Below are 26,127 nucleotides of genomic sequence, written 5' to 3' on the forward strand. Positions count from 1 at the left end.
TTTGTTCTCCAACCCTTTAGCTCTCACCTTGCAGGGGGGAAGGGCCCAGGCCATCAGTGGCCAGGAAACAGGGTGTTGGCCATTCTCTGTGTCCAGACCCCTGCACACACCTGCCCTCTAGGGCTCTGCAATGATCAGACACCCTTATCCCACCCCCTAGATACTTAAGAACCGCCTAGGGGAAACTGAGGCACCCCCACAATATTCAGAGAAAACATTAAGAACAGTCCCCCTTCATCACAGGGGGGGTTCAAAGTGACAGTTATGCTGCTCTAAGTGCCTAGGGGGCTAGCTTGTGTCTCTAGGGAAGGGGGCACAAAGCTGACCTGAAAGGCCAGATGGGGCTCAAAGGGGGCAGCTCTGAGAGGGCGGATGGGGCATTGTCCCAGGCAGTGAAGGGCTGAGGTTTGGGGGAACTTTTGCTCTTTAAACAAAACGGGGGCTAGAACTGAGCTGACAGGTTCCCCCAGTAACACAGAGTTAAAATCCTCTGTGAAAATCTCTGTAAAAGAGCCTGCCCCAAGGGAGCTGTTGGGTAAACACACCAGGCTGAGCCCCATGGGTATCTGGGTTCCACACCCAGCTCTGCCATGGACTCCCCCACCTGACACTGGGGGCGTCACACTTCCCGGCTCAGGTCCTGGCTGCAGAACAGAGAGGACGATCCTGTCTTGGGCTGTCTACGGAGAACAGAAACCTGAGCTGGGCTAACACTGGGCAGGGACGGAGGCTCCACACCCCCTGCTCCCGATACAAACAGGGCCCTTGGATTCCCCAGACGCAGACTCAAGCCGTTGCCCCAGCATCACAGCTGCTACATTACAAAAAACAATAAGTTTCTCGGCCGTGCAGATGCCATGACAGTGTAGCTGATGCCTGCCTGAGTTTACAGAGCCTAAAACAACAGCTCCACAAGGTGTGAATTGGCCCATGCCCTCACTCAGGGCCCCAGTTTGTGTGTGCAAGCAGCACGCACACACAAACACACACACACACACATAGAATTCAGCTTTTCAGCAGCCAGAGGGATGTTCGCACTGCAGAGCCCAGCGTGTGTGTGTGTGCAGGGCACAGCATTACTTGGAGACACAACAAACGAGCATTGTGCAGAATCTGGTCCCTTGTCTGCAGAGCACCCAGGGGCATGGATGTGATGAGTGGCCCGAAGGCAGGGCTGGAGGAGTTGGGGACAAGCTCCAGCCCTCTGGCACGGGCAGGGCCTTGGCCCTCTCCCCTTTCCTGGCAGAAAACAGAGGCTACGTGAGACGATCTCAGAAAGAGACGTTTTTATAAAAGGCTATTTTTTTTCTCTCTTTATACCCATAAAATGATACAATTCTGCAAGTATAGAAATGTGTAATAAATTATACCGACTGCTCCTCGGCCCGGCCCACGCCACCTCCCCCCGCCAAACAAACAGAAAAAACCAAAAATAGATACTCTAGCACACACGCACCCAGCCAGCTCCCAAACAGACAGTTCCTCTTTGGTATAAAAGTCAGACTCGGGGGCCACGCCCCTCCCCCAGCCAGGCCGCTCCAGCCCTCGCCCCTTCCCAGAAGGGCTTAACACAACCACAGCAATGCCCTAAGCTACCTCGACCTTCCAGAACCCAGCCCCCCAGGAGACTCTAGCACTTCACGGGGGGGTGGGGAAACTGGGGCACAGAGCCAGTCACAGGGTGTCAGTGGCACAGCTGGGAATAGAACCCAGGAGTCCTGGCTCCCAGATCCCACTCCCCGGCACTAAGTACACTGTTCCTTCGTCAAGTGGGTAGAGCTCTGTAGTCACCCCCAGCAGCCAGCTGTAACCCTTGGGGGCGGGGAGAGAATGGCTGAAACTGTGATACCCCCACCCAAACCTGCCCCTGGCTGGCAAAGCCCCTCCCATTCAAAGGCAGAATGGGATGGGGGAGTGAACACTGGGTCCTTCCTCCCCCCACACCCATCTTATTTTGCACCATGGACAGACACGGATCAAGGGGAGGGAGGAGGGGTGGATCAGAAGGCATCCCCTACACAAGACTGGCCTGGGCCCATTGTGCCCCCCCCCTGGACTGACCCTCCCCAGGGGGTGTCCAGGAGCAGCGCGGGGGCCTTTTCACCCCTCTGCCTCAGCTAGATCCCACCTCGCTGGGGGCTGACACCTGAGCTGATCCCCACGCTGGGGGCCCTGGGACCTTTGCCAGCCTGACCACAGTGCCGGGTCTCCTACATCTTGCAGCCTCAAGCAACTCAACCTCTGAGGGGCCCCCCAGGCTATCGGGATCCAGAGCAGCTGGGGGTACTGACAGCAGTGAGCCAGGCGCGGGCAGTGTGCATACCAGGCGTGCTGGGGGTGGTACCGGTGGGTAGGGGCCGTGCAAAGGATATGAGGAATGCATCACAAGAAGCGTGCAGAGATGAGCTACAAATACGTGTGCAAGAGAAGGGCCGTGCACCTGCCAGCGCTGCATGAGGGAGCAGCCAGCAGGCTGGACGCTTCTGGAGGGGAGCATGGATGGGAGGTGGAGGGGCTGGGGAGCCCCAAGGAAGATGGCTCAGGAGACCCCCCGGGACACTGCCCATTCCCAGCACAGAGGGGAAGGGAAACAGAGCCCAAACCACCCAGACAATTGTGAAAGGCTCCCTGTTGCGGGGAATGAATCACAATCAGCCCGTCAACAATTCTGACCCCAGGACCCAGCCCCTTGCCTAAGCCTCTGGCACGCAGAAAAGAAAGGAGTTGGGGGGGGCTGGTTCCCCTTTCAGATCCATCAGCTGGGTTGGTCCCAGGACCTGGGCAGAGGTCGCACGAGGCCAGAGCCAAGCTCCACCAGCTGGGGGGATCGGGGGGGGTGAACTAGCAGCCAAAAGCCCTGTGGCTGCGCCCCTCACCCGCAAGCTGGGAGTACCTCAGGGCCGCCCCTGCAGCCAGGAACCCCCAGAGCCCAGCCCAGGTCAGATGCTGGGCGTTTCCTTGCCCTTCCCACCGCAGTTTTGCTCTGGTCTGTAACAGCTCCCTAGGGCCCAGTTTCCTCCCCGGCTTGGCCTCAGCTCCAGGTGCCACAGCCCTCCAGCCCAGGGGTGGGCACAGACTGGGCGCAGCACCCAGGGGGTCGGGTCTTCGCCCAGCCACGTAGGGTTTCACCATGTGTAGAAACCAGCCGGGGCAGAGAGGGCCCAGCCTTGCTACAGCACTTGCCTTGCCCCAGAGAGGGCAGGACCCTTAACTCCTCCATGCCCGGGTATCCCTCTCCCAGCCCTGGCTCCCCACCCCACCCCTGCCCTGCTGCAGGAGAAGGCCAAGTCCATACCCTGCCCTCCTGGGGCACCCACGCAGCCCTGGAACTGCCACTGCCTGCGTGGGGAGCACACCTGTGCCCATCTCTGCTCTGCCAGCTCCTCCCCAGTGCCAGTGGGGACAGAGAAGAGTCACTTTGTAAATGTGGGGGGCTCCATTGGCTGCTGTTTTTCTCATTTTATATATATAAAAAAGACACATGTGGCGGGCCCAGCTGCCCCCTGCCAGGCCCGGCCCTCCCCGTGTCTCCAGCATGTTACATTCGCGCGTGACTCAGGGTAGCTGTACTCTCCGGCTGGGTGGAGGTCCCGATAAAAGACACTGCAGGCGCTCTCTGCACCCGGGCTCCGGATTGGGGTGCCGCTCCGGGGCCTCTTGTCCCTCTGGATGGGGGGATTTTTGGTTACATGGTTGGTTGTGGTCCAGACTCCGCCTCCAAACCTCAGCACCTGGAGAGCCTCCCGGGGCGCTCCTCCCCCTGCCATGGGTGGGGGTCTCCCAAGCGAGCAGCACCCACACACAGTCCGCGGTGGGAACAGCCGGGGGCACTGACGGGCCGCCCAGCCCCTGGCGGGGGTAAGAATCGGAGCCCCCGAGCCTCACCCCTTGAGCGGCTTGTCGGCTCCCCCGCTGGGGCTGCTGGCGGTGCTGTCCCCGCCTTTCTTCTTGCGCAGGGTCTCGATCCAGCTGGAGCTGGAGCGGGCGGTGAAGCTGGAGAGCGCAAGGGAGCTGAGCCGCATGTTCTTGCCTGACATGATGAGCTCGCCGAAGCCCTCCTGGTGGGAGAAGGCGTAGCCGGAGCGCCGCGAGCCGGCACGCCCCACCCGCCGCATGCAGCGGTGTTGTGCCCGCTGCTTCTTCCGCACCAGCTGGGTGTAGCGCACCTGGGGGGGGGCAGAGTGAGGAGCCCAGCCAAAGACCTCACAACCCGCCCTCTTGTGAGACTGCAGGGGATCAGGCAGAGGCTAAGGCCCAGCCAGGGTGAATGGGGGCCGTAAAGAGACGCGGTAGCCTGCCCGAGACCCCCCAGCCCTCCCCCCAGGCAGCTCCAGAACAAGGGCAGCTCCTGCAGAAGGAGCTGGTCAGAGACAGGGGCAGGGGCCAAAGTGATGGAGAGTTCCAGTGAGGGGGCAGTAACTTGCGGGGGTGGTGAGATCATTGGGGGCAGACAACTCTCCACACAACCCTGGCCGAGTGAAGATGGATCCGGCCCCCTGCTCCATGGCAAGGCCTTTCCCGGCACTGGTCAGAGGGGGCGCTGCGGGGCAGCCCACTTGCCCTCAGCTGAGCATGGGGCGCTGGGACAAGGGACGTCCGATCCCTGGGGAGGGGGCCTGCTCCGCACTGGGGGATGTGCAGGGGCCCCGGCTCGGCCACACGCACTCACCGTATCCGACAGCTCAGGCTTCAGGTCCAGCTTGAGGAATCGGAAGGCCACGACTGGCATGATGCAGACCACGGTGGTGAGGGTGATGGTGAGCCAGACTGTGGGCTGGGCCAGCGTGTTCTGGGCATTACCTGGGCAGCAGAAGGGGGAGAGACCTGAGAGCCAGGCAGAGGGGCTCTGATCGGGAGCGGGACAGGGCTCCCCAGCAACCTTGCCACTGCCCCACTAGAAACCTGCTCTCGCCTGCCTTGGGGAGCCCCCCAGTGGGGTCAGGAGTGAATTTCCCCCCAGGCCAGATCGGCAGGCACTTTGGGGGGTTGTTCCACCCTCCTCTGCAGCGTGGGGCGCACTCACCAGGGCATGTCTCATGCAATCAGGCCCTGGCATCGTGGGGACCTCGGGGACCGGTTGGTCCCGCCTGCAGCACCCAGCGCCAGGCAAATGCAGCTGCTTGGACTCACCCACAAAGCGGAACTGGTTTGGGAACATCTGGAAGAGGCCGTCGCTGTGCATGGCGAAGAGGATGGCGAAGTACACAGCCAGGCTGCCCCAGATGAAGAAGTGGTTGATGGCCGTCCAGAACCCCGTGTCCAGCCCAATCTGGGGGAAGAGGGGAGAGCTCAGGGGGCAGCACAGACAGGCTGCCGAGCCAGGCAGGGAGAGCCGATGGGCAGCCCCGGGGCAGTGCCCTCGGTCCCCAGCGTCACAAACCACATCGCATTGGCCCACCGCCCTTCTCGGGGCTGAGTGCCACGCACTCTGCCCAGCACCAAGATGCAGCCACCTCTGGGGTGGGGCACCGCAGCTGTTCAACAGCTTAGATCCAGGCTGCTTCACTTCCTGGGCTACCTGACCCTGTATGGGACCCGCGAGAATCGTGGGGCTGGAAGGGACCTGTGAGGCCTGGGAGTCCAGCCCCCTGCACCGAGGCCGGATGCAGAGCCAAATGCCAGCACCGCAAGCTGGGTCCCGGGGCCTGTGGGACCAGGGTACACGAGCCGGGGCTGGACGGGGGCCGCCCACCTGCACGCTGACCACGATCACCAGGGAGGTTGCCACGGTGACAGCGAAGGTCTGGTAGTCAGCCAGCTGGGCACCGTCGGCGCGGGTGGCGTCGGCGAAGGCGCCGTAGGGGATGAAGAACATGAGGACGGAGGTGTAGATGCCCTGGGCGATGCAGATGAAGAACTCCCGCTTGTTGAAGAGCAGGTTGAGCTGGCCCGGCTCGTAGAGCTTGGGGTATTCCATGCTGCGCTGCTCCGTCACGTCCTGCGGGGCGGGGGCATGGCAGGGGTGAGCCTGGGGTCCCCCCACCCGGGAGCAGCCCCTGCAGGGAAGCCGAGGGCTGAACGGGCCAGGGATTGAGCCCACCTCTTGCCCCTGAGGAGGGTTCCCAGTAGGGCAGACGAGTCACATGGCAGGGGGGTGGGGGGAGGGACTTGCCCTGACCCCGCCCAGCTGGGTTAGGGCCTTGCAGTGCCCAGATTCCCCAGAGACAGGGGAGCCCCGAGCCAGCCTCCTGCTGCTGCGGCCCCTCCAAGCGGCCCCCCCCCAGAATTCCCTCTCTTCCCGCCTGCAGCCCCTCTGCAGGGTGGGGGCTCCATGAGCACAGGAAACAAGCTGGGCCCCCCCAGCCACCCCCCTACCCCACCCCAGCAGGAGCAGATCTCCACCTTGCCCCAGCCCCACCATACCTGGTCGAACACCCCCATTGCGAGCACGGGCAGCGAGGTGTAGACAATGTTGTACAGGGTGATGAAGTACTGGTCATAGACCGTCTGTCGAGAGAGGGGGGGTCAGGGCGGGGAAAACACCCCCTGCCCCACTGCATGCAGGAATGGACAGGCCACTTGCTTTTCTGTCTCGGAGACACACGTGCTCCCCCCTTGACTCGCTCCCCCCTGTCAGATACTCCCTGGCTCTGTGCTCCCCCAGCCAGACATGCTTCCCCCCAGCTCTGTGCTCCCCCCAGCCATCCCCAAGCACTGAAGGACTCGACGACCAGCCTGGTTCTCTTTGCCCCGACCAATGAACCAGGCCCGGGCAGGGTGGCCAGAAGGGAGCTCACCTGGGGCCTGCCAGTCTCGCCTGGGCATCCTCCAACCTCTTCCAGCAAGGCAGGGAGGATGCAGCCGTCGCAGGCTGGTGCTGGGCTGCCCCCGAGAGCCCAGCTCTACAGCCTGCTCACCGGAACCCAGGTCTCTGCCCCCTGGAACCCAGGTCTCTGCCCCAGCCCTGGGCCGCAGTCACACTGCAGAGGCTGGTACTTTTGCCCAGGCTCAGTGCCAGCTGCTGACCCACGACAGGCTGGCGCGCGAGGCCCCAACGCAGCCCTCCTCCATCATCACCCTGCACACTGGGAACTGCAGGGCAGGGCCCGTCCCTCCCTGTGTCCACGCAGCACCCGGCACAGCAGGGCCCTGATCCTGGCTGGGGCCCATGGGTGCCGGCTGGGTCCCAATCCAGCAGGCACCGTCTGAAGGGAAGCCCCACGGCCTCAGGTAACACTGCTCCCCCAGCCGCAGGAGGCTTCCGCTGGCCCATCCAGGGCCCAGCAGCCTGGCACCGCACCTGGGCCGAGAAGCCGCAGAAGAACCCGAACCAGAAATGGACCATGGTGAAGGCGAAGTTCTTGTAGAAGAAGTAGCAGAGGAACTTGCACATGCGCAGGTAGGACCAGCGGCCGTGCACCAGCAGGAGGCGCTGTAGGAACTTGAACTGGGAGAAGGAATAGTCGGAGGCCAGCACAGCCTGGATGCCCTCCTGCCCGCTGATGCCCACGCCAATGTGGGCAGCTGTTGGGGGAAGAGATGTGTGGATCAGCAGGGAACTCTGAGCAGCCCTGGCTGCAGCAGCTTGTGCCCAGCCCCACACAACCCCCTGCAGTGGGAAAACGGCGCTCCCCTCCCACCCCCAGCCCGGCCCCGCAGGCAGAGCCCCCCCCCGGCCAGCACCCCCCCACCCCAGCGCTCACTCTTGATCATGCTGACATCGTTGGCGCCGTCCCCGATGGCCAGCGTCACGGCCTTCTTGTACTTCTTCACCAGCTCCACCACCTGGGCCTTCTGCAGCGGGGTGACGCGGCAGCAGATCACGGCCTTGCAGGCGCAGGCTGTCTCCAGGAACTCCAGCTCCATGTCAGCCTCCAGCGCATGGGCCTGTGGGGAGGGGCACGGATGGGTAAGCTCACGGGGAGGAGGCCCGGGGTCTGACCTGAGCCCAGCAGGGACACCCAGCACTGGGGGCAATCAGGGATGGCAAGGAGCACCGAGGGAGGGAATGGCAGGGGGTTACCGGTTGGGACGGAGGGCACCGGCAGAGCTGGCGGTAGGGTAGGGGGAAGCTAGGGGCTGCAGGTCAGGACTGAGGGGTACTGGAAGGGGAGTGGGGAGTTTGCCCTCAGTAACACCGCTCCCCTCCCCGCCGCGCCCCTTACCAGGCTGTGGCCATTGATGACCAGGGCGTACTCGCCCGCGATGGCCTCCAGCACCGAGGCGAGCCGGGAGGCGGACGAGGAAGAGGAGAGTTTCTCCTGGCAGGAGAAGCCGTTGCCCATGGAGCGCGACGAGTCCATCATCTTCTCCCGTGCTTTCCTAGGGGGGAGGAGAAGGCTCAGACGGGCTCCCACCAGCAGCGCAGGGCCCGGGCTGGGGTGTCCTCCCTGCTCCCCCCAGCCCCAGGGCCCCACCCCCAAGCTCTGCTTTCCCACAGCCCCCCCCAGCCCTCACCTGAGCTCCTCCCGCACCTCCAGCACAGTGTGGCCCGTCACGATGAACACTTCGGTCATGTCGTCCGTCAGCATCTTGCAGGAGTAGCCGATGTTCACGGCCGTCTCTGGGGACGGGAGACGCAGGCTGAGCCAGGGAGCTTGTGCCCAAGCGCTGCCCCTTGGACCCCCTGGGGAGCCCCCCCACAAACCAGCGGGGATCAACTCCCCCAGCCCACTCCCCCTCTGTCTCACCCCAGCCTTGATCACCCCTCCCCCCATGACCCTGGGGGCACCAGGGCTTTGCGCCCCAAGGTGCCTTGCAGGAGGATTCCCTGCACTGCTGGCCATCAGATGCCGATGGGGGTCCTGCCCCCCAGGCCAGAGGGCTGAGTGCTCTGCCTGAGCCTGGTGAGCGGAGACACCGGCAATGCCAGCCCAGAACGGCTCCTATCCACCCAGCCCCTGGCGCAGAGCCAGCCTCACCTTGCTTGTCCCCGGTCAGCACCCAGATCTTGATGTTGGCCAGCGTTAGGATGGCAATGGTTTCAGGGACCCCCTGCTGCAGTTTGTCCTCAATGGCGGTAGCCCCCAGCAGCTGGGCAGAGAGAGGAGACACAGCAGAGATTCTGGGGCACCGCCTTGCACCATGGCCCTGGCCTGCCCCTCAGGCGGCACCCCCAGCCCACCTACCGTCATGTCCCGCTCCACCTCCTCGTACAGCCGGGCCAGCCGGTCCTCGCGGCCCTCAGAGGCAGTGCTGGCTCGCAGCAGCTGCTCGGCCCAGCCCTTGTAGTAGCCGTCGTCCAGGTCCTTGTAGGCCAGCACCAGCGTCCGCAGCCCCTCGCCGGCATACTCCTGCAGGGCAGCGGCTGCATCAGCTCCCAAGCCAGACCGGGGCCCAGGCCAATCCCAGCGCAGCGAGGATGGGTCCCCCCAGCCAGCCCCGGGGGGACAGAGTCTGGCAGTGGAGTTCCAGGTCGACGCGCCCCACGGCAGCACCCAGGACCCCGGGTCGATTCGAGGCTGCCCTGTGATCCACCCAGTCCCCAAAGGATCAGGGCCCCTGGCCCCCAGAGGGCCAGCTGCAGCCAGCGCCCGCGACTCCCACTCACATTCAGATGGTCGGTGGTTACATTCAGCAGCTCGTGGTGGGCCGGGTGCAGCCGCTCCAGAAGGATGGTGTCGGCCCCTTTGCAGTACAGACGGATCCGGCCCTCGGGGCTCCGCACTGCAGGGGGGCAAGGGACAGCTAGGACATGCAGGGACCAGAGCGGCCAGAGACCACGGTGCGCCAAGGGGAACAACCCCTGAGCCCAGCACTGCCTGGGCCCAGCCAGGTCAACGTGCTCTCCCTCCGTGGGCAGACGGCAAAGGTCAGGCCCCTGGCACTGAAGGAGGGGGGAGGGGAGAGGGGAGCGTCTCTGGGGGGAGAGGGGTCAGTGATCCTGCACCTCCCCAAGCCCCGTGTTCCCCAGTCCCACCCTGCTCACTGCGTGGGGCACGGTACGCTCGGCGGCTGGACCCCCAGCCCATGGGGCAGCAGGAACTTGAAGACCAGCAGCCTCAGGCTGGCAAATCCTAGGGAGCCGAAGGTCCCCTCCACAACCCCACTCCCAGTCCCTGCAGCTGAGCCCCCTGTGCCCCCCAGGCACACACACTGCCAGTCCCCATGGCACCCTGCCCCTGCCGTCCTCCACCACACTGTTCACAGAATCTCCCCCAAGCCTGCCCCATTCCTCACCCTCACCCCCCCGCGGTTGCCACCACCCGCTGCCACCCCTCTGTGCCCAGCCCGCCCCACTCACCGATGACGGACATGCGCTTGCGGACGTTGTTGAAGTCCAGGATGGCCAGCAGCTGGTAGGTGACGGCCCGGCCCAGCTCCTGCACTGTGATGGTCTTGGGCGTACGCGAGCGGAAGACGAAGCTGAAGTTCCTGGCGGCCGTGACCAGTGCCCCCTCGTCCGGGGACTGCGCCTTGTAGTACAGCTCACCTGGGGGGCACGGCGGGGAGGGGGGTGTCAGCGCTCAGCCTCCACCACCAACGCCCCACACGGGAGACAGGCCGAGCCCCTCTGCACCCACTGCACCCCAAGGGGAGATGGCCCAAGCCCCCCAAGCCAGAGCCCCCCCCAGGGGGGACAACCCAAGCCCCCCCTGCTGGCCTGAGCCTGCCCCGGGGACAGCCTGAGCCCCCTTCCCACACCCCCGGCTGGAATCCTCCCCAGGGGACAGCCCGAGCTCCCCCCCAGCTGGAGCCCCCGGGTGGCCCACCCACCTTCGCTCTTCTCCTCGGACATGACGGTGTGGCAGAGCGAGAGCAGGCGGAAGAACTCGTGCACGTGGGGGTTGCCGAACTGGACGGCCTGCAGCAGGCTGGCATCCCAGAACCGGAACCGCGGGTCGGCTAGCGGGTTGAAGGAGAAGTCGACCGGCTCCCTCCTCTAGGGGGGAGGGAGAGAGTTAACCCCCCATCCGGCCCCCGCTGCCATAGACAGGGGCACCTCAGAACCCGCCCCCCACAACATGGAGAGGTCTGGAGGGCAGGGCTCCCCCTTGAAATGCAGAGACCACTCCCAGTACCCGGGATCTGTACCCCAAGCCCCCTGCAGAGCCCACCTCCCTGGGACTCTCTGACCAGCTCAGTCACCTCCCCCCATGGGATTGGGTGGCTCCTACCTCCCTCAGCTCCGCCTTGTGCCCCAGCACGTCCAGCATGTCACCTGCAAATGCAGAGGGCAAAGGGTTAATGTGGGGACACCAGCCAGCACAGCACCATGGTGGGGGGGCACTGGGAGCCCCCACCCCCACCCTACAGGAACCGCGCTCTCCGCAGGACAGAGCCGCCCAACAGAACGAGCAGCTGCCCCGTCCCACCCAGCTCCACCTGCTTCCCCCACACCCTCGAAGCGGGCACAGACCGAGAACGGGTGGATGGGGCAGCACAGGGAGCCTACAGAGGCACCAGGACTGGCTCCTTTGGCTGGCCCCCCCCGGAGCTGCTGCCTGGACAGCCCTGGCAGGAGGGGTGTCCCAGCGCCCAGGGAGCTGGGGGGCACCCCACAGTAAGTGCCCCAGGGAGCAGAGGGGCATGGCCACCCCCGCCTGACCTGGGAATGGCGAGAGCCACCACCAGGGCCAGGGAAAGACGTCATCTCCCCCTCCCACTGCCCAGCTCCCCAGTCCCCCAGCTGCTCTGGCCTCCAGTCCCTCCAGTGCCCCAGCGGCTTTGGTCCCCGGCCCCCCCAGAGCCCCAGCCACTCTGGCCCCCAGCCCCCCCAGAGCCCCAGCCACTCTGGCCGCCAGCCCCCCAGCGGCTCTGGCCCCCAGCCCCGCTCACCGTAGCTGTGCCCGTTGATGGAGCACTTGCTGAAGATCATGATGTTCTGGGTGAGGGTGCCGGTCTTGTCGGAGAAGACGTACTCCACCTGGCCCAGCTCCTCGTTGAGCGTGGTGGTGCGGGCCTCGGCCGGCGTGTGACGCTGCGCGCAGAACATCTTCTTGTCCCAGTTGATGAAGTAGCTGTGGCCAAGGCGGATCACTTCCACGCTGCACACAGGGAGGGAGGGGGCACAGGGCTCGGCACGGCTGGGCGGGGAGCACCCCACAGGGGAGCAACTCACTGCTGCCAGCCGCGAACCCCGCAGCACCCCTGGCACTTCCCTCAGCTAAGCCATTTCACAGGGTCAGCACTTACCCTACTGTCACACAGGGCTGGGGCAGAGCTGGGGAGAGAACCCAGGAGTCCTGGCTCCCAGCCCCCACACTCTAACCCACCAGGCCCCAATCCCCTCTGGGGGGATAGAACCCAGGAGTCCTGGCTCCCAGCCCCCAGCTCCGCTCTAACCACTAGACCCAACTCCCCCTCCCAGAGGCAGGGATAGAACCCAGGAGTCCTGGCTCCCCGGCCCAGTGCCCACTCTCTGGACCATGCTAACTCCTCTTACATTTCCGGGCCCCCCACGCTCATATTGACCAACACAGAGGAGCGCAGTCCCTTGGCCGCGGTCTCAGGCCAGCCAGCAGGACAAGTGCTGCAAGCCGAGGGGCTCCGAGGAAGGGGGGTTTGAGTGGGAGTGAGGGGCAGCACCAGCTGACCCCCAGGAATCCTGCGCCAGGCCCGGTGCTAGAGCCATAGACTAGAGCTGCCCCCATCTCTCCCCCAACCTGGCAAGACCCTCCGGACCCCCCCAGCAGGAAATGGAGGGGCTAGGCTCAGGGGAGGGGCGGGAGTGACCGTTCTTACCTCGGGGCTAAGGGGACAGAACCATGCTGGGGAACGAAAAGAGAGAGACATTAAAAGAGAGAGAGAAGGGGCAGCAGGGGCCAGGCGAGAGGGGCACAGGGAGCTGGGTCAGACAGAGCCGCGGCAGCCAGGCCCGGGGGGACCAGCAGGATGGCACGGGGGGCCTTAGGCCTTGGAGACACCAATGTGTTTCTCCACCAGAGAGCAGCAGCACTGCCCTTCCCGGACACCCCACACGTAGCCCGGCACCCCCTCCCTGGGCACCCCACACACACACGCAACCCAGCACTGCCCTTCCTGGGCACCCCACACGTAGCCCAGCACCCCCAACACACATACAGCCCAGCACCTCCTCCCTGCACCCCCCCCACACACAGCCAGGTACCTCCTCCCCAGGCACCTCCTTCAAACACAGCCAGGTACCCCGTCCCCAACACCCGCTCCCCACACAGCCTGGCACCCCTCCACACACACACAGCCTGGCAGCCCCTCCCCGGCACCTCTGCCACACACACAGAGCCCAGCACCCCCCCACACACACACAGCACAGCACCTGCCCCCCCCCACAGCCCTGCACCCCCCTGCACACACACAGCCCGGCACCCTCTCCCCGGTACCCCCCTGTCACACAGCCCAGCACCTCTTCCCCAGCACCCCCTCCCCAAACACAACCAGGTACCCCCTCCCCAACACCCCCACAGCCAGGTACCCTCTCCCCGGGCACCTCCCTCAAACACAGCCCGGTACCCCCCTCCCCGCATCCCCCCAAACACACAGCCAGGTACCTCCTCCCCAGGCACCCCCCCACAGCCTGGTACCCCCACCCCCAGGTGCCACACACACATAGCTAGATACCACTCCTCGCTCCCCCACATACAGACAGACAGGTACCTCTCCCCGGGCACCCCACACACACTGGACTCTTGTCCCTCCCCCCATCTCCACGACCCCACAATCCGTGGATTCCCCCTCCACGCACCCTCTTTCCCTGAGCCCCCCAATCACAGACCCCTTTTCTTGGGCTTCTACCTGCATCTCCCATGTGCCACCTCCCCTGCCTTCCCAGGCTGCCCCACCGGACCTGGGCTTCTGCCCCCCAAGTGACTGTGCCCCCTGCCCCCAGGGAAGCGCCACGGCAGGAGCCCAGCAGCAGTGCCCGGCCCCACTGCTGCCGGCTCCTGCTCCCCAGGTGCTGCCTACCTGACGTAGAGTGAGATGGGCACCACGGTGTTGAGGATGATGATGTAGGACCAGAAGGAGAGGAAGCCGGAGAAGAAGGCACTGTCCACCGCCTCGTCCCAGGGCAGGTAGATCTGGAAGCAGGCCCCCACCTCGTGCTCCCAGATGGCGTTGCCGATGGCCAGGATTACCCCCATGCACACCAGAAACCCGAAGATCTGCCAGTGGGAGGGCAGGGGTCAGAGCCCATAGAGAGATTGGCATGGCTACCCAGTTCCGACCGGGGCTGGCCACGCATCCAGGGGATGGAGCCAGGTCCCCCAGCCCGGGATCAGGGCTGGCCGCACACCCAGGGGATGGGGCCACATTCCCCAGCCCGGGATCGGGGCCGGCTGCACTCCCTGGGGATGGGGCCAGGTCCCCCAGCCCGGGATCGGGGCCGGCCGCACACCCGGGGGATGGGGCCACGTCCCCCAGTTCGGGGTCAGGGCTGGCTGCACACCCGGGGGATGGGGCCAGGTCCCCCAGTTCAGGGTCAGGGCCGGCCGCACACCCGGGGGATGGGGCCAGGTCCCCCAGCCCGGGATCGGGGCCAGCCGCACACCCGGGGGATGGGGCCAGGTCCCCCAGCCCAGGATCGGGGCGGGTCGCACGCCCGGGGGATGGGGCCTCTGCAGTTCTTTATGCCTTTCCAGGTTTAAAAGCTTCCAGGAACGTCATGTCCTGCTGCCTCGGCAGCACTAGGGGGCAGCCCTGCCCTTTGCGCCCAGGAGGGAGCGATCCGGGGCCAGCCCGGAGGGCCGTGCGTGGGGGGCGGCAGGCTGTAGCCGAGACGGGGTAGCAGAAGCAGCACACGGGAGATCTTCCGCCCGCCCGCCCGGGGCGTCTCCTACCCACAGCTCCCATCTCACTCGCACCCAGAGCACCAGCGTGTTCATCAGCCGGTCGATGCTCGTTCTCTTGAACTTGGCCCGCCCGCTGTTCTGCATCAGCTTGGTGTCCGGACCTGGGGGGTGGGAAACACGTCACTGGGAGCCCCATGGCTCCCACCCCAGCGCTCCCCGGGACTCCCCCAGGCCCTGCAGGGGGACCCCGCTGCAGCTCTGCCTGACACCGGGTCGCCATGTGGCCGGGAACAGCCCCCTCCATGGGGCGGGCTGACTCCACGGCCGAGCAGGCTGTGGGGAGAGGGGACGGGCCCCGGCGCTAACACAACCCCACCCCACAACCTCTGCTCCGGCCCCGCACCCCCACCTGCGAAGACGACGAGGCCGAAGCACCACTCGGTGTTCCGCAGCATGCAGCCCCGCAGCAGCATGTGCTGGTTGCTCAGCGGGTATTTGTTCTCCTTCCAGTACAGGGTCCCGCTGAACTTGTCCAGTTTGTTGTTGGGGGGCTCGCAGATCACCTCACCTGGGGAGAGAGCCAGCAGCCTGGTACCCCTCAGCCCAGTGCTGGACACCAGAGCCCAGCTCCGATCCCAGGGCTCCTGGCACAGCCCCCAGCCCCACAGAGTTCGCGCAACCCGGGCGCAGGGGCTGGCATTCAGACGGGGCCGAGAGCTTCCTTCAGGCATTCCCGGCCCCTCCCAGCAGGGGACGCTGGAGGGAGCGGGGCAGGAGCAGAGCTGGATCCAGGGATGAGCCACCCCAGTGACACAGACGCACCGGGGCAGGAGCAGGCAGGTCTATCGCCCCGGGTCTGACCCTCTCCTCAGCACTTCGCCCCAGGGGGTGGGCGCTGGCCTGGTTCCTGCACGCTGCCGTGAGTGGGAGGCAGGGAGCTGCCCCAGCCAGGCTGAGACGAAGGACAGCTGCCAGACAGCCTGTGTTTCCCAGCTGGAGACCTACGGGACAAACGAACCCCGAGTGCTCTTGGCAGTGGGGCCACTGGGCTCAAAGCCTGTGTCGGAGCAGAAGCGGCCCCGGGGTGACCCAGCAGGGGCCGGCTCATGACAAATGGCTCCCCACTCTCTGGACAGGACAAGCGCGGCAGGGACCAGGCAGTGGGTGAGAAATGCCGAGTGAGCCAGGAAAGTCACTGGTTACTAAGTCCAGGCAATAAACTGCGTCTTACGTTTCCAGATCCTTAGGCTGGCTTACGCTGGAATCTCTCCCTCGAGCTCTGTTAAACCAACGCCAGGTTGGTTTTACTCTAAACCTGACAAAGTGCCTCGTGCTAAGGAGAGTGTCGAACTGGGGGGAAACCCGTGACCTGGGTGCCCTGCTTCCCTGGAGGCAGCAAGTTGGTGCCCCTGGGGGTACTGGCAGCTGGGGATGGGACACTCGAGTGTACCCAAGTGGGCTGGGTAAACCGCTGGCCTGCATTGGGAAAGGGCAGGGCTCCCGGAGCGGACCGCATGTGTGGCCAACAGCTGGTGGCTGGGGAGCATTTCCCCTGGTGGGCACAGACAGGGCTCCCTCCTGCTGTGAGCAGGGGGTAGGAATTCACCCCAAACACCTCAGGTAACCCCCAGAAGCGTCACCCCCCCAAGCATGTCATGAGAATGCAGAGACAGAAAGGCTGAGGGTGCAGAGCTGCCCCAACCCCCACACTCACCATTGAACTGGGCCAGCTTGCGGATGTCCCCCAGTTCCGAGGTGACAGGAATGGCCTGGCGCACCTTCATGTTGGTCTCTCTGGAAGGAGAGGTAGCGTGGGCCAGGGCGAGGGCACAGAACAGGGACCTGGACACCTGGGTTCTAGTCCCAGCTCTGGCCCCACTCCCTGCCTAGCCTGGATCTGTCTCATGCATGCAGCGCGAGTGCTGGGGGCAGGCTGTCCCCCGCTGCATCTGCGCGGTGCCGGGTGCAATGCCCCCATCCTGGCCAGCGGCCATGCCAGCGCGGGAACGGCCTGTAATATTTGTGAGACTGACGTGCCGGGCCGCAACTCATTGGACTTGGCGCTACCAGTCCAAGGGTGCCAACGGGGGGACGAACTGCTCCAAGGCAGAGCTGTGTCACAAAACTGGGCAGCGTGGCCTGGCTGGGTCCTGGCTCAAACCCCCCATGGGGATGGAGGGGCCGCAAAGACCGAGCAAGTGACACTCCTGAATTCAGCCGGGCCTGTGGGAGCTGGGATAAGGGCTGGCTCTGGGGCCTGACAGAGCTGGAGAGCCTGAGCCAGGAATGGAGCCCACAGCACCTGGCTGGGGGGACATGGGTCAGGCCAGCCAATGACTTAACCTTTATTCTGTGGGCGACTCTCCGGACTCCCCACACTGGGCTCCGGGGCTCTGAAAACGCTGCCGGGTGCCCTGCCAACCCCAGGGGTGCTGGACCCAGCAGGGGCCGCAGACGTTGGGCTCAGTCGGATTTGCTGGGCAGAGCTGACAGGGCGAAGCAGGAGGGCTGCAGCCCAGAGGCTCAGTCTGGGAGGTGCTGAGGCCACAGGGCCCAGCCTGAAGGAAGAGTGGGACCCTTTGGGGCATAGCCAGGGCTCGGGCCGAGCACCCACCCTGTGGATCTGTGACAGCAGCACCTGGCAGGACGCCCCCATCTCAGTGGGGGCCTTGAGGAGTCTACAAGGGATCAAAAGTCCAGGTCTCCCCTGGCGCCTCAGGGCTGCGCTCAGCTCAGACGGTGAAACTGAGCAACTACCCTGCCCCCACCCCAGCCCCCCACCCCAAAACCCCAGCCCCAAACTGCTCCTGGCTTGCAGGATCCTGCTGGCTCTGAACAGCCATGTCGATGGATGCAGCATCCATGCTGGGGGTGCCCCCACCTTACTCCCCTGCCCCCCACTCCCCGAGAGGCTGGCGGTCCCGCCCCCTTAGCCCCGTGGGGGGAGTGCGCGTGGCTGGCAGGGCGGAGGAGAGGCAAGGTCACTCACCCGTCAAGCTCGGCCGTCTCTATGTAGCACAGTCCATGGGGCTCGCTGCTGGAGAGGAGCAGGAGGTCAGCCTGCCAGGGGAGAGGAACGGCCGGGGCTGAGCTGCCATCGGGGTCGCTGCCACCCCCCCAACCCCAATGCTCCGTATCCCTGCCACTGGGGGAGACGCAGGCTCCTCGCCCTGCCAAGACCCAGACAGGCCAGCCGGCCTCCAGCTGCCCAGAGCGCCCCTTGCCAAGGCGGTGGGAGCCAGCACATCCCCGGGGGGAGGACCCCTCACCCCCTCCTGCCCCCCACCTGGAAGCCAGACTCACCGCCACAAACTGGTTGTTCTCCAGCTTGATGATGTCTCCGACGCACACATTCATCCACTGCTCCTGCTGGAGGCTGTGGGGCGCAAGGAGCAGAGTCAGGGGGGCTAGGTAGCAGGAGTCCCCCTCCCACCGTTATCTCAGCCGTGCCCTGGCTCCAAGGCCTTTCCCTGCCCGAGCCCATGAGAGCAGCAGCCCTGAACCACCCCCCACACCCCTTCTTCAGAGGAGCCTGCTCCCCCCAGCCCCTCTCCCATGGGACTTCTGTGCCAGATGCTGGGGGGGAGACAGCTGGGGAACCTGCCTCCCTGTGGCCCCCCTGGGCTCCTCCAGGCCAGGGCCCCGGGGCACTTACGTTCCGTTGATCAGCACCTGAGATTGGCGATTGTTCACCTGGTTGTCGCTCTTGTGGCGGAACTGGAGGGGGAAGGCAGAGACCTTGGTCAGGGGATCCCAGGAGGGGCTCCATCCCCCCACCTGCCCCCAACACGGGCTGCCAAGCCTGGGCCTTGCCAGGAGTGGGGTGGGGGACAGCAGCTGGGCTTGCGCCCCGCTCCATCCTGACCACACACTGGACAGTGGAACCAGCTCCACCTCCCCAAGCCCAGGGGCCCCTGGAGGGAACACTGCTCCCACCCCAGCACCCCGCCCCCCCACCCCGCGGGCACTCACATAGTCGTCAGTGGCATCTTTGACAGCTGTGATGGTTAAGACGAGAACCAAAGGCACGATAGTGGTGAACCAGGAGAGCGAGGAAATCTGGGGGATCAGCTGGAGAGAGGGGGTGGGGTTAAACACAAAGGGCACCCCACTTTCGCCGCCCCGGGGACCCCAGGGCTACCCAGCCATGCCAGCAGGGGGCACCCGTGCAGGGCAGGATGCTGCATGCAGAAAGCACTGGACCCCCCCTAGCCTAGGCAGGGATCCCCAGCAGGGCTCCACAGGGGCGCCCGTCCCCTCCCCTCCCCATGGGACGCCCCCCGACCAGCCACTGTATGGTACCCCAGTGTCCCCGCACCTGCAGGATGAGGAGAAAGAGGAAATAGGTGTTGGCCACTTCCTGGAACTGCTCGAAGAGGTTGACGGGCAGGAAGGTGATGATATTGTACTTGGAGGTCTGGATACAGTTACTCTGGGGGTGAGATGGGCAGGATTAGGAGACACACGGACCACAGGCCCCGCCCTGAATGGCCCAACCCCAGCCATGGGGACCCCCTAAGAATCTCCCCCCCCGCTCCCAGCTCTCCAAGATTCCACACGCCCCAAGGCTCAGAGAGGAGGAAAACCACCGTCTGAGCCGGCAGCCCGGACTCCTGGGTTCTGTTCCCAGCTCTGACTCGCAGGGTTGCTTTGGCATGTCCCGGCCCTCTCTCAGCCTCTGTTTGCCCCCCTGTACACAGGGGGTGGGGGTGGGGCGGTGCTGAGAGTCCCAGGAGGGAGAACGGGGCAAACAAGCAGAACTAGCATCTTGGGAAGTGACGCTGGCCCCACCCCGCGGCAGCTTGCCAGTCAGGGCACCACCATCTCCCAATGCCAGACACCCCCAGACCAGGCCCCGAGCAGCAGCCTGGCCCCCAGGTCCAGCTGCCCTGAAATAGCACTGAGAAGAGCAAGAGGCTGGGCCCGGGGAGCAGCTAAAAATAACCTTTCCCTGCCCCCTCCCACAGCAAAAAAGGGGGAGGCCAAGGTGAGCTGCTCCCTTCCCCCACCGCAGCGCTGGCTGACGGAGCTGGCGGGGGCTCCCATGGGACCTCCAGAAGCCGGGGGATGGGAGGGTTTGCAGAGCAGGGACCAGGGCACCATCCTCGGCCCACTCAGCTGGGACGTCCCGGCACCGCGTTATTAATAGACGCTCAGCGGCAGGATTTTCTCATGGACAAAACCCATTTTTAGCTCCCACCTCCCGACCCCCGGAGGACTCAGATGAGGTCTGTGACCCACAACCCAGAACCACGATCCCCCCAGCACTGCAGGCCCCCCATCCCCCAGGGCCAACAGAGCCACCCCCCAACCCTGCATTTCCCATGCTGGGCCCCACTCCCCCAGCCCCATGTGGGGACCCCAAGCCAGAGCCTGCCTCTGCTGTGACCCTGCTCAGGAGAGGAGAGCAGGGGTTCGGGGACAGATGGGGAGAAACCTTTGGGATGGGCCCCTCCTCCTGGCACTGGAGACAGAGAGTCTTCGGGTCCCTAACCCTCACCCCATGAGTCATGCCCAGCTGCTGTGCCCTGCAGCCCCCCTGCCCATACTAGCTGGGCCCTGCAAGGCAGGGGGCAGCTGCATACACCTCCTGTGGGCACCGGGGCACTCACCGCATACTGGAACTTCTCGTTGTACTCTCGGGCGTTGGCCCTCACCCGCCTTTCTTCCTCTGCAACAGAACCCGGGTCAGAGGGAGCCCGACGGAGCCCTGGCACATGCCCCCCACCCTGCCCACGCCACTACGCCAGCCCATGGCCAACGCTCTGGGTACAGGATAACCTTGATGGGACATGGGCCCACTTCCCCCACCAGTTCTGTCGGTGCCCCTCACTCCTGACCAGCAGCCCGTTAGCCCAACCTTGGGGGTGTTTGGGGGGCTGGCCTCCCTCACTCGGAGCCGCTGGTTACACAGGCCCCTGTACTGAGGAAGAGGCAGGAGCCATAGCGGGGTGCACACTGCAGCCCTGACCTGTGCCCCGTCCCCTGGGGCTGTCTCTGGGAGGATGCACCATTAAGCCCCCACCCCCCATTCACATTGGAAGTCACCCTGGCCTCCAGCCCCCCTGCCCTGCACTCCGCTTCCCGGGAGCCAGGCCCAAGCCCTGCAAGGTCACACAGGGACTTGGGCGAACCCTGGGGCAAGGCGTCTCCCCAGCCCAGGAAGGGGCTGCAGCTGGTCCCGCCCGAGGGGCTGGTGCACGGAGACCCAGGCCCCAGGAGCTGCCACTCAGCCGGCTCCGCAGCCCCATGGGCAGAGCCTGAGCCCCCACAGCTCCTCCCAGCCCCACTGCACGCGAAACTGCAAGCCCGTCCACACACCCCACCAGCCCAGCTCCCGTTGCAGGCACCTGCCCCCCCACCAGCCCAGCTCCCCACCCCTGCAGGCACCTGCACCCCCAGCCCATCCCTCATGCAGCCCCCCCACCGCAAGCACCTGCCCCTCTGGCCGAGCCCCCCACATGCAGCCTCCCCCCTGCTGCAGGCACCTGCCCCCCAAGGCGTCCGGCTCCTGCTGGCCCCCGACTATTTCTCCAGCATCTCCCTGGGGCCGGTCTTGGCTCTGGGGGAGCCCCGCACTCGGCAGTTCTCACGCCCGTCCCAGCCGGGCCATCCCCACTCCCCCGCCTGGGATGCCCCCTCGGGAGGGGCTTGGCCAGGCTCACCCCCAGCACACACCAGCCAACGGGGCCGGGACAGTGTTGCCGGGGCAACCGCTGCACCAAGCCCGCCCCAGAGCACCCCATTTCCCCTCCCCCAGAGTGGACATGTGCCCGGCTGTGAGGTTCTGGGGCAGGGGGTTAGGAGCGAGATGGAAGTTTCCCTAACGGCCCCCCCCGCAGCTCCCCAGCTCTGCCAGACCCCCCCAATTCCCCCAGCTCTGCCAGGCCCCCCCAGTCCTGACCCACAGCCCCCCCAGCTCTGCAGAAGCCTCTCAGTCTGGGTCTGGTTTTGGGTCAGAACTCTGGAGTGCAGGAGCTCCGCCCTCCCCCCGTTCCTCAGAGATTAAGGGGGTGGGAACTCTGCGCCCCAAGGGATGTACAAGCGCCCCCAGCTCTCCAACCTCCATCCCCCGCAGTCATACTGGAACCCCAAACCCAAGCTGCAGGCCCAGGGCAAGCGGGGAGAAGAGAGGCAATTTCTGCAGTGTACGTCCAACCCCATTGGCCCCAAAACCCATCACTGCCCCCAAATTATAGCCCCCCCATTACTTTAGCCTTATTTAAATATTTAAAGCAACTCTGCTCCCACGGTGGGTGGGAATTGCAGAAGGAAAATGTGACACTTCCCATTACACAGACCCGCCACCCACAGGACCCCTTACCTGGGGGGTGTTTTTTTGCACACAGCTCCATGGCATCCACGTCCGGCTAGTCAGGCCCATGGGAGACCCTGCACCAAGGGGAAGGGGGAGAGAAACATGTCAAGAGAGCCAGAGACCCCCTTTCGCACCCTGCAGCTCCTGGACCCACAGCCCAGAAAGTGCTGTCTGCTTCTGTGGCTCCCCGACTACCTCCTTTTGGGGGCTGAGGGAGGGCAGGGAATTGGGGGTGATTGTGATCAAGTCAAACTGACCAGAGCCAGGAATAGGGCAGGCAGGTGCAGCACCTAAACCCCCAGTGCCAACCTGTGATGCCCCCCCGCCACACACAGACCTGTGTCCATGCTCCTCACTCCCGATCTGCAGCCCCCTGCTACCCCAGACCTGGGTACTCCCCCCTCTCCCTCCCCGCCACACACAGACCTGTGTTCATGTTCCTCACTTCCGACCTGCAGCCCCCTGCTACCCCAGACCTGGGTGCTCCCCTCTCCCCCCCCGCCACACACAGACCTGTGTTCATGCTCCTCACTCCCGACCTGCAGCCCCCTGCTACCCCAGACCTGGGTGCTCCCCCTTCCCCCCCCGCCACACACAGACCTGTGTTCATGTTCCTCACTCCCGACCTGCAGCCCCCTGCTACCCCAGACCTGGGTACTCCCCCCTCTCCCCCCCGCCACACACAGACCTGTGTCCATGCTCCTCACTCCCGACCTGCAGCCCCCTGCTACCTCAGACCTGGGCGCTCCCCCTTCCCCCCCGCCACACACAGACCTGTGTTCATGCTCCTCACTCCTGATCTGCAGCCCCCTGCTACCCCAGACCTGGGTGCTCCCCTCTCCCCCCCCCGCCACACACAGACCTGTGTCCATACTCCTCACTCCTGATCTGCAGCCCCCTGCTACCCCAGACCTGGGTGCTCCCCTCTCCCCCCCCGCCACACACAGACCTGTGTCCATGCTCCTCACTCCCGACCTGCAGCCCCCTGCTACCCCAGGCCTGCCTCCCACCACTCAGCAGTTGCTCTAGAAAGTCTTTAGATGCACCCCAGTCTCTGTGCCTCCCCCTGGATTGGGTGTTGGCAGCAGGGTCAGTCGTGTCTGGAGCTCCCGCCTGGGGACACGCGTGGCCTACTCCACAGGGAGATGTCTCCAAGCCGCCCAGAGAGCCGGGGTGAGCTACTCCGGGAACCCCAGGCATTGAGCTCACACGCAGAGCACCCTGCCCAGGTTGGAGGCAGCTCCCGGAGACCCTGGCCTAGATCTCCTGCACTGTGTCCCAGGAGCCTGGAGAGGCTGCAGGCAGTTAGACCAGACCCCACCTGGGTATGTCAGACCAAGAGCCATTGACAGCACAGAGAGTACGGTCCCATGCACCCCACTCCCCTGCTCTAGCATCGCCCCATCTTCCAGAGGGAAACTGAGGCACAGAGGCTGGCCGGCCCAGTGTTTCCAGTCCTGGGCTGTGACTTGGAAGACCTAGGTTCAGTTCCCAGCTCTGAGACAGACTCCCTGTGAAGTGGGGAGGGTCTCTCTCTCCCCGGGTATCTGTGCTGCTGCCAGCGCATCTCCAGCTTGGCTCTGACGGGATCCCCGCCAGGCCCAGGGGGTCTGCAGAGGCTACCGGATAACCCTGCCACGGGCCTCCATCAGTGACACACCCAGCGCAGGATGGGGCCACGGAGGGGTCACCAAGGCAAGAGCTGGACAGTGGGGAAAGGCCGCGAGGCAGTGGCACAGCCGGGCAGAGAACCCAGGCGTCCTGGCTGCTCATCATGCCCCTGCACGTGGCCACCAGGTGCAGGCCAGCGAGCCAGCCCTGCACACCAGCCTCAGCAGCCCCGCCAGGACCTGAGAGCAGAGCCGCAGCGACAGGAAGTGGAGGGGGATGGGTCGGAGGCAGTAGGTGCAGGGACCACAATCATGCCACAAGAAGCCCAGCGAGGGGGGATGGAGGGAGGGCCCCAGCTTCACCCCCCTCCCTGCCCCATGCTCACACCTCTGGGGACGCCAGAGGTGGCAGCAGCTGGGCCTTCAGGGCAGAGAAGGCCCCAGGCGGGGCTACCGAGAGCAGAGAGCCCTAGCCAAGGGGGCAGGGGCACCACCATCTAGTAGTCCAAGCACAGCCAGGCCCGGACAGGAGCCAGGACTCCTGGGTTCTATTCCCAGCTCTGGGAGGGCAGTGGGGTCTATACATCCCCTGCTAGGGGCCTGCAACCCCTAGAGTGTTAGTAACAGACAGCCCCGACTGCAAGCAGGGCCCCAGTTTCGCTCTGCCTGCACCACTCCCAGCACCACAGGGCCACTGCACCTAGGCTGACCAGATGTCCCAATTTTATAGGGACAGTCCCGATTTTTGGGTCTTTTTCTTATATAGGCTCCTATTACCCCTCACCCCACATCCCGATTTTTCACATTTGCTCTCTGGTCACCCTAATGGCACCAGACATTTCCTGCCTGGCTGCAGCTGCTCAGAGGCTGATCTAGGACAGGACACCCAGCTGGGAAACCAGAGAGCTCGGTTCCATTCCTGGCTTTGCCACCGATGCCCCGAGGCCCTTGGACCTGTCACTGAAGCCCTCTGGGCCTCCAGTGCCAACTGTAAAAGGGGAGAACAATCCTGCCTAGGTCCATTCAGACAGTGATTGCAGGGACTGCGTTTCCCAGGGACTCCACAGATCTGGCACAACGGGGCAGCCCCTGATCCTCAGTCAGGGCCCAGGCACCCGGCACAACGGGGTGGTGGCCCTCGATCTCAGGTGGGGGCCCCCAGGTGCTACTCTGACAGGCAGAATAAAACTAGAAGAAACGTCCCCAGGGGAGCTGGCTGATTTCTGCGCCCAGGGGCCACCTAGGCTCCGCCAGCTCCTTCCACATGGGGTGGGAGAAGGGGGCCCCCAAAAAAACCCTCCCGCTGGGTTTAAATATATCCCCTACACATTTGGAGCCAAACCCAGCTGGGCTGGGACCCGAGGTTTATTCAGACCCGTGGTGCGACACCCCCGAGCTCCCCCAACAGGCGCTCAGCCCCCTGGGGCGCGGTCCCCACGTGGGGGCTGCATGGGGGTGGAGGGGCTGGACTCCAGCTGGGGCTCACAGAGCTCAGGGGTAAAGCGGCCCCCCACGGGGATGGGCCCAGCCGGTGCCTCTCCACGGGGAAATCCGGGTCCCCCCCAGTCCCGGCCGCTGCCCCCTTCCCCAGCCCGGCCCAGGAGCAGGGAGCGGCCCAGGAGGGGATGCGGCGCGGGCCCTGCAGGCTGCAGCACCGGCCGGGGGGACTCCCAGCCCGGATGACACGAAGGCAGATTCTGCTCCAGCCGCAGCGAGAGCCAGAGCCGGGCCGGGCCCCCCAGTCCGCAGCGAGGGGGGTTGGGGAATCCCCCCCCGGCCGAAAACCGGAGCGGGGCTGGGAGAACCCTCCGCAGCGTCCCGGTGCCCGGCGGAGAATTGGGAGCAGGGATCCCGCAGCATCTCCTGCCTCCCCGCGCACGGTCCCCCCCGCCCCGTCTCCCTCCCCATCCCTGCAGGAGCCCCCCTCTTCCCACAGCACCTTCCTCATCCTCTTCCTCCCCCCCATCACCTCCGAGGAGCCGCTGCCTGGCGGGGCTCCCCCCCCAGCCCAGTCCCCGCTGCCCCCCCCGGGGCAGGGACCCATGGGGGGCAGAGCCTGCATCTGTCCCAGCAGCCCCCCCTTACCTCTATGAGCAGCCCCCCCGCGCTCCGTCCTTGTAGCTCCGGGTGCCCGACGGGGCGTGGGGGAGGCGGCCCCGGATGCTGAGCGCTGCCCCCCTCGGCCGGCCCCGCCGCTGTCACAGCCCCATCGCGGCCCCCGGTGCAGCCGCAGCCCCAGCGCCTCGCCGCCAGCTCCGGGGCTGGGGACGGAAGTGATGAAAGGAGGCTGAGCCCGGCCGCTGAGGAGGCTGCCAGGGCGGTGAGGGGCAGGTTGGGGGGCGGGTTAACCCCTGGCGTGCCGCGCGGAGGCGCTGCCCGGCCTGTGCAAAAGCGGGGGGATGGGGGGGACCCAGACCCTCATCAGCGAATTCACATGAGCCGATCCTGGTCCCCCCAGAACTCCCTGTGCAGCCGCTGGCCCCTGTACCCCCCGGTCTGGGCTCCCTGGACCTTTCCCTCTCCAGCCTCCCGCCCGGCCCCTTTCCCGGCT

General features: G+C 65.3%; 1 protein-coding gene across 1 annotated transcript; it reads right to left on the bottom strand.

The window, feature by feature from the left end:
• Nucleotides 1–1,271: 1,271 nt before the first annotated feature.
• ATP8B2 (ATPase phospholipid transporting 8B2) lies at nucleotides 1,272–25,842 on the bottom strand. The gene is made up of 28 exons (XM_043502240.1): nucleotides 25,662–25,842; nucleotides 21,973–22,040; nucleotides 20,261–20,319; nucleotides 18,967–19,080; nucleotides 18,621–18,719; nucleotides 18,304–18,365; nucleotides 17,952–18,024; nucleotides 17,638–17,708; nucleotides 16,363–16,442; nucleotides 15,058–15,216; nucleotides 14,721–14,809; nucleotides 13,825–14,021; nucleotides 11,719–11,927; nucleotides 11,058–11,101; nucleotides 10,657–10,822; nucleotides 10,184–10,372; nucleotides 9,491–9,606; nucleotides 9,069–9,233; nucleotides 8,862–8,973; nucleotides 8,398–8,503; nucleotides 8,106–8,262; nucleotides 7,644–7,827; nucleotides 7,241–7,464; nucleotides 6,364–6,447; nucleotides 5,693–5,938; nucleotides 5,131–5,269; nucleotides 4,670–4,800; nucleotides 1,272–4,166 (listed from the first exon to the last, which is right to left on the bottom strand). The coding sequence occupies exons 2-28, from the start codon at nucleotides 22,001–22,003 to the stop codon at nucleotides 3,882–3,884; spliced, it is 3,591 nt and encodes a 1,196-aa protein (XP_043358175.1). The 5' UTR covers nucleotides 22,004–22,040; nucleotides 25,662–25,842; the 3' UTR covers nucleotides 1,272–3,881.
• Nucleotides 25,843–26,127: the final 285 nt, after the last annotated feature.

This window comes from Dermochelys coriacea, chromosome 24 (genome assembly GCF_009764565.3).
Source record: "Dermochelys coriacea isolate rDerCor1 chromosome 24, rDerCor1.pri.v4, whole genome shotgun sequence".
Lineage (NCBI taxonomy): Eukaryota > Metazoa > Chordata > Testudines > Dermochelyidae > Dermochelys > Dermochelys coriacea.

Bases quoted from the DNA above. Each gene is read 5' to 3' on its own strand.
- ATP8B2 (XM_043502240.1), bottom strand. From the start codon at position 22,003: ATGGAGCTGTGTGCAAAAAAACACCCCCCAG. The intron at 9,607-10,183 runs GTGAGTGGGGCG...GCCCCCCTGCAG, and splicing joins CAAGCGCATGTCCGTCATCG to TGCGGAGCCCCGAGGGCCGG. The intron at 5,939-6,363 runs GTATGGTGGGGC...CCCGCCCCGCAG, and splicing joins CAATGGGGGTGTTCGACCAG to GACGTGACGGAGCAGCGCAG.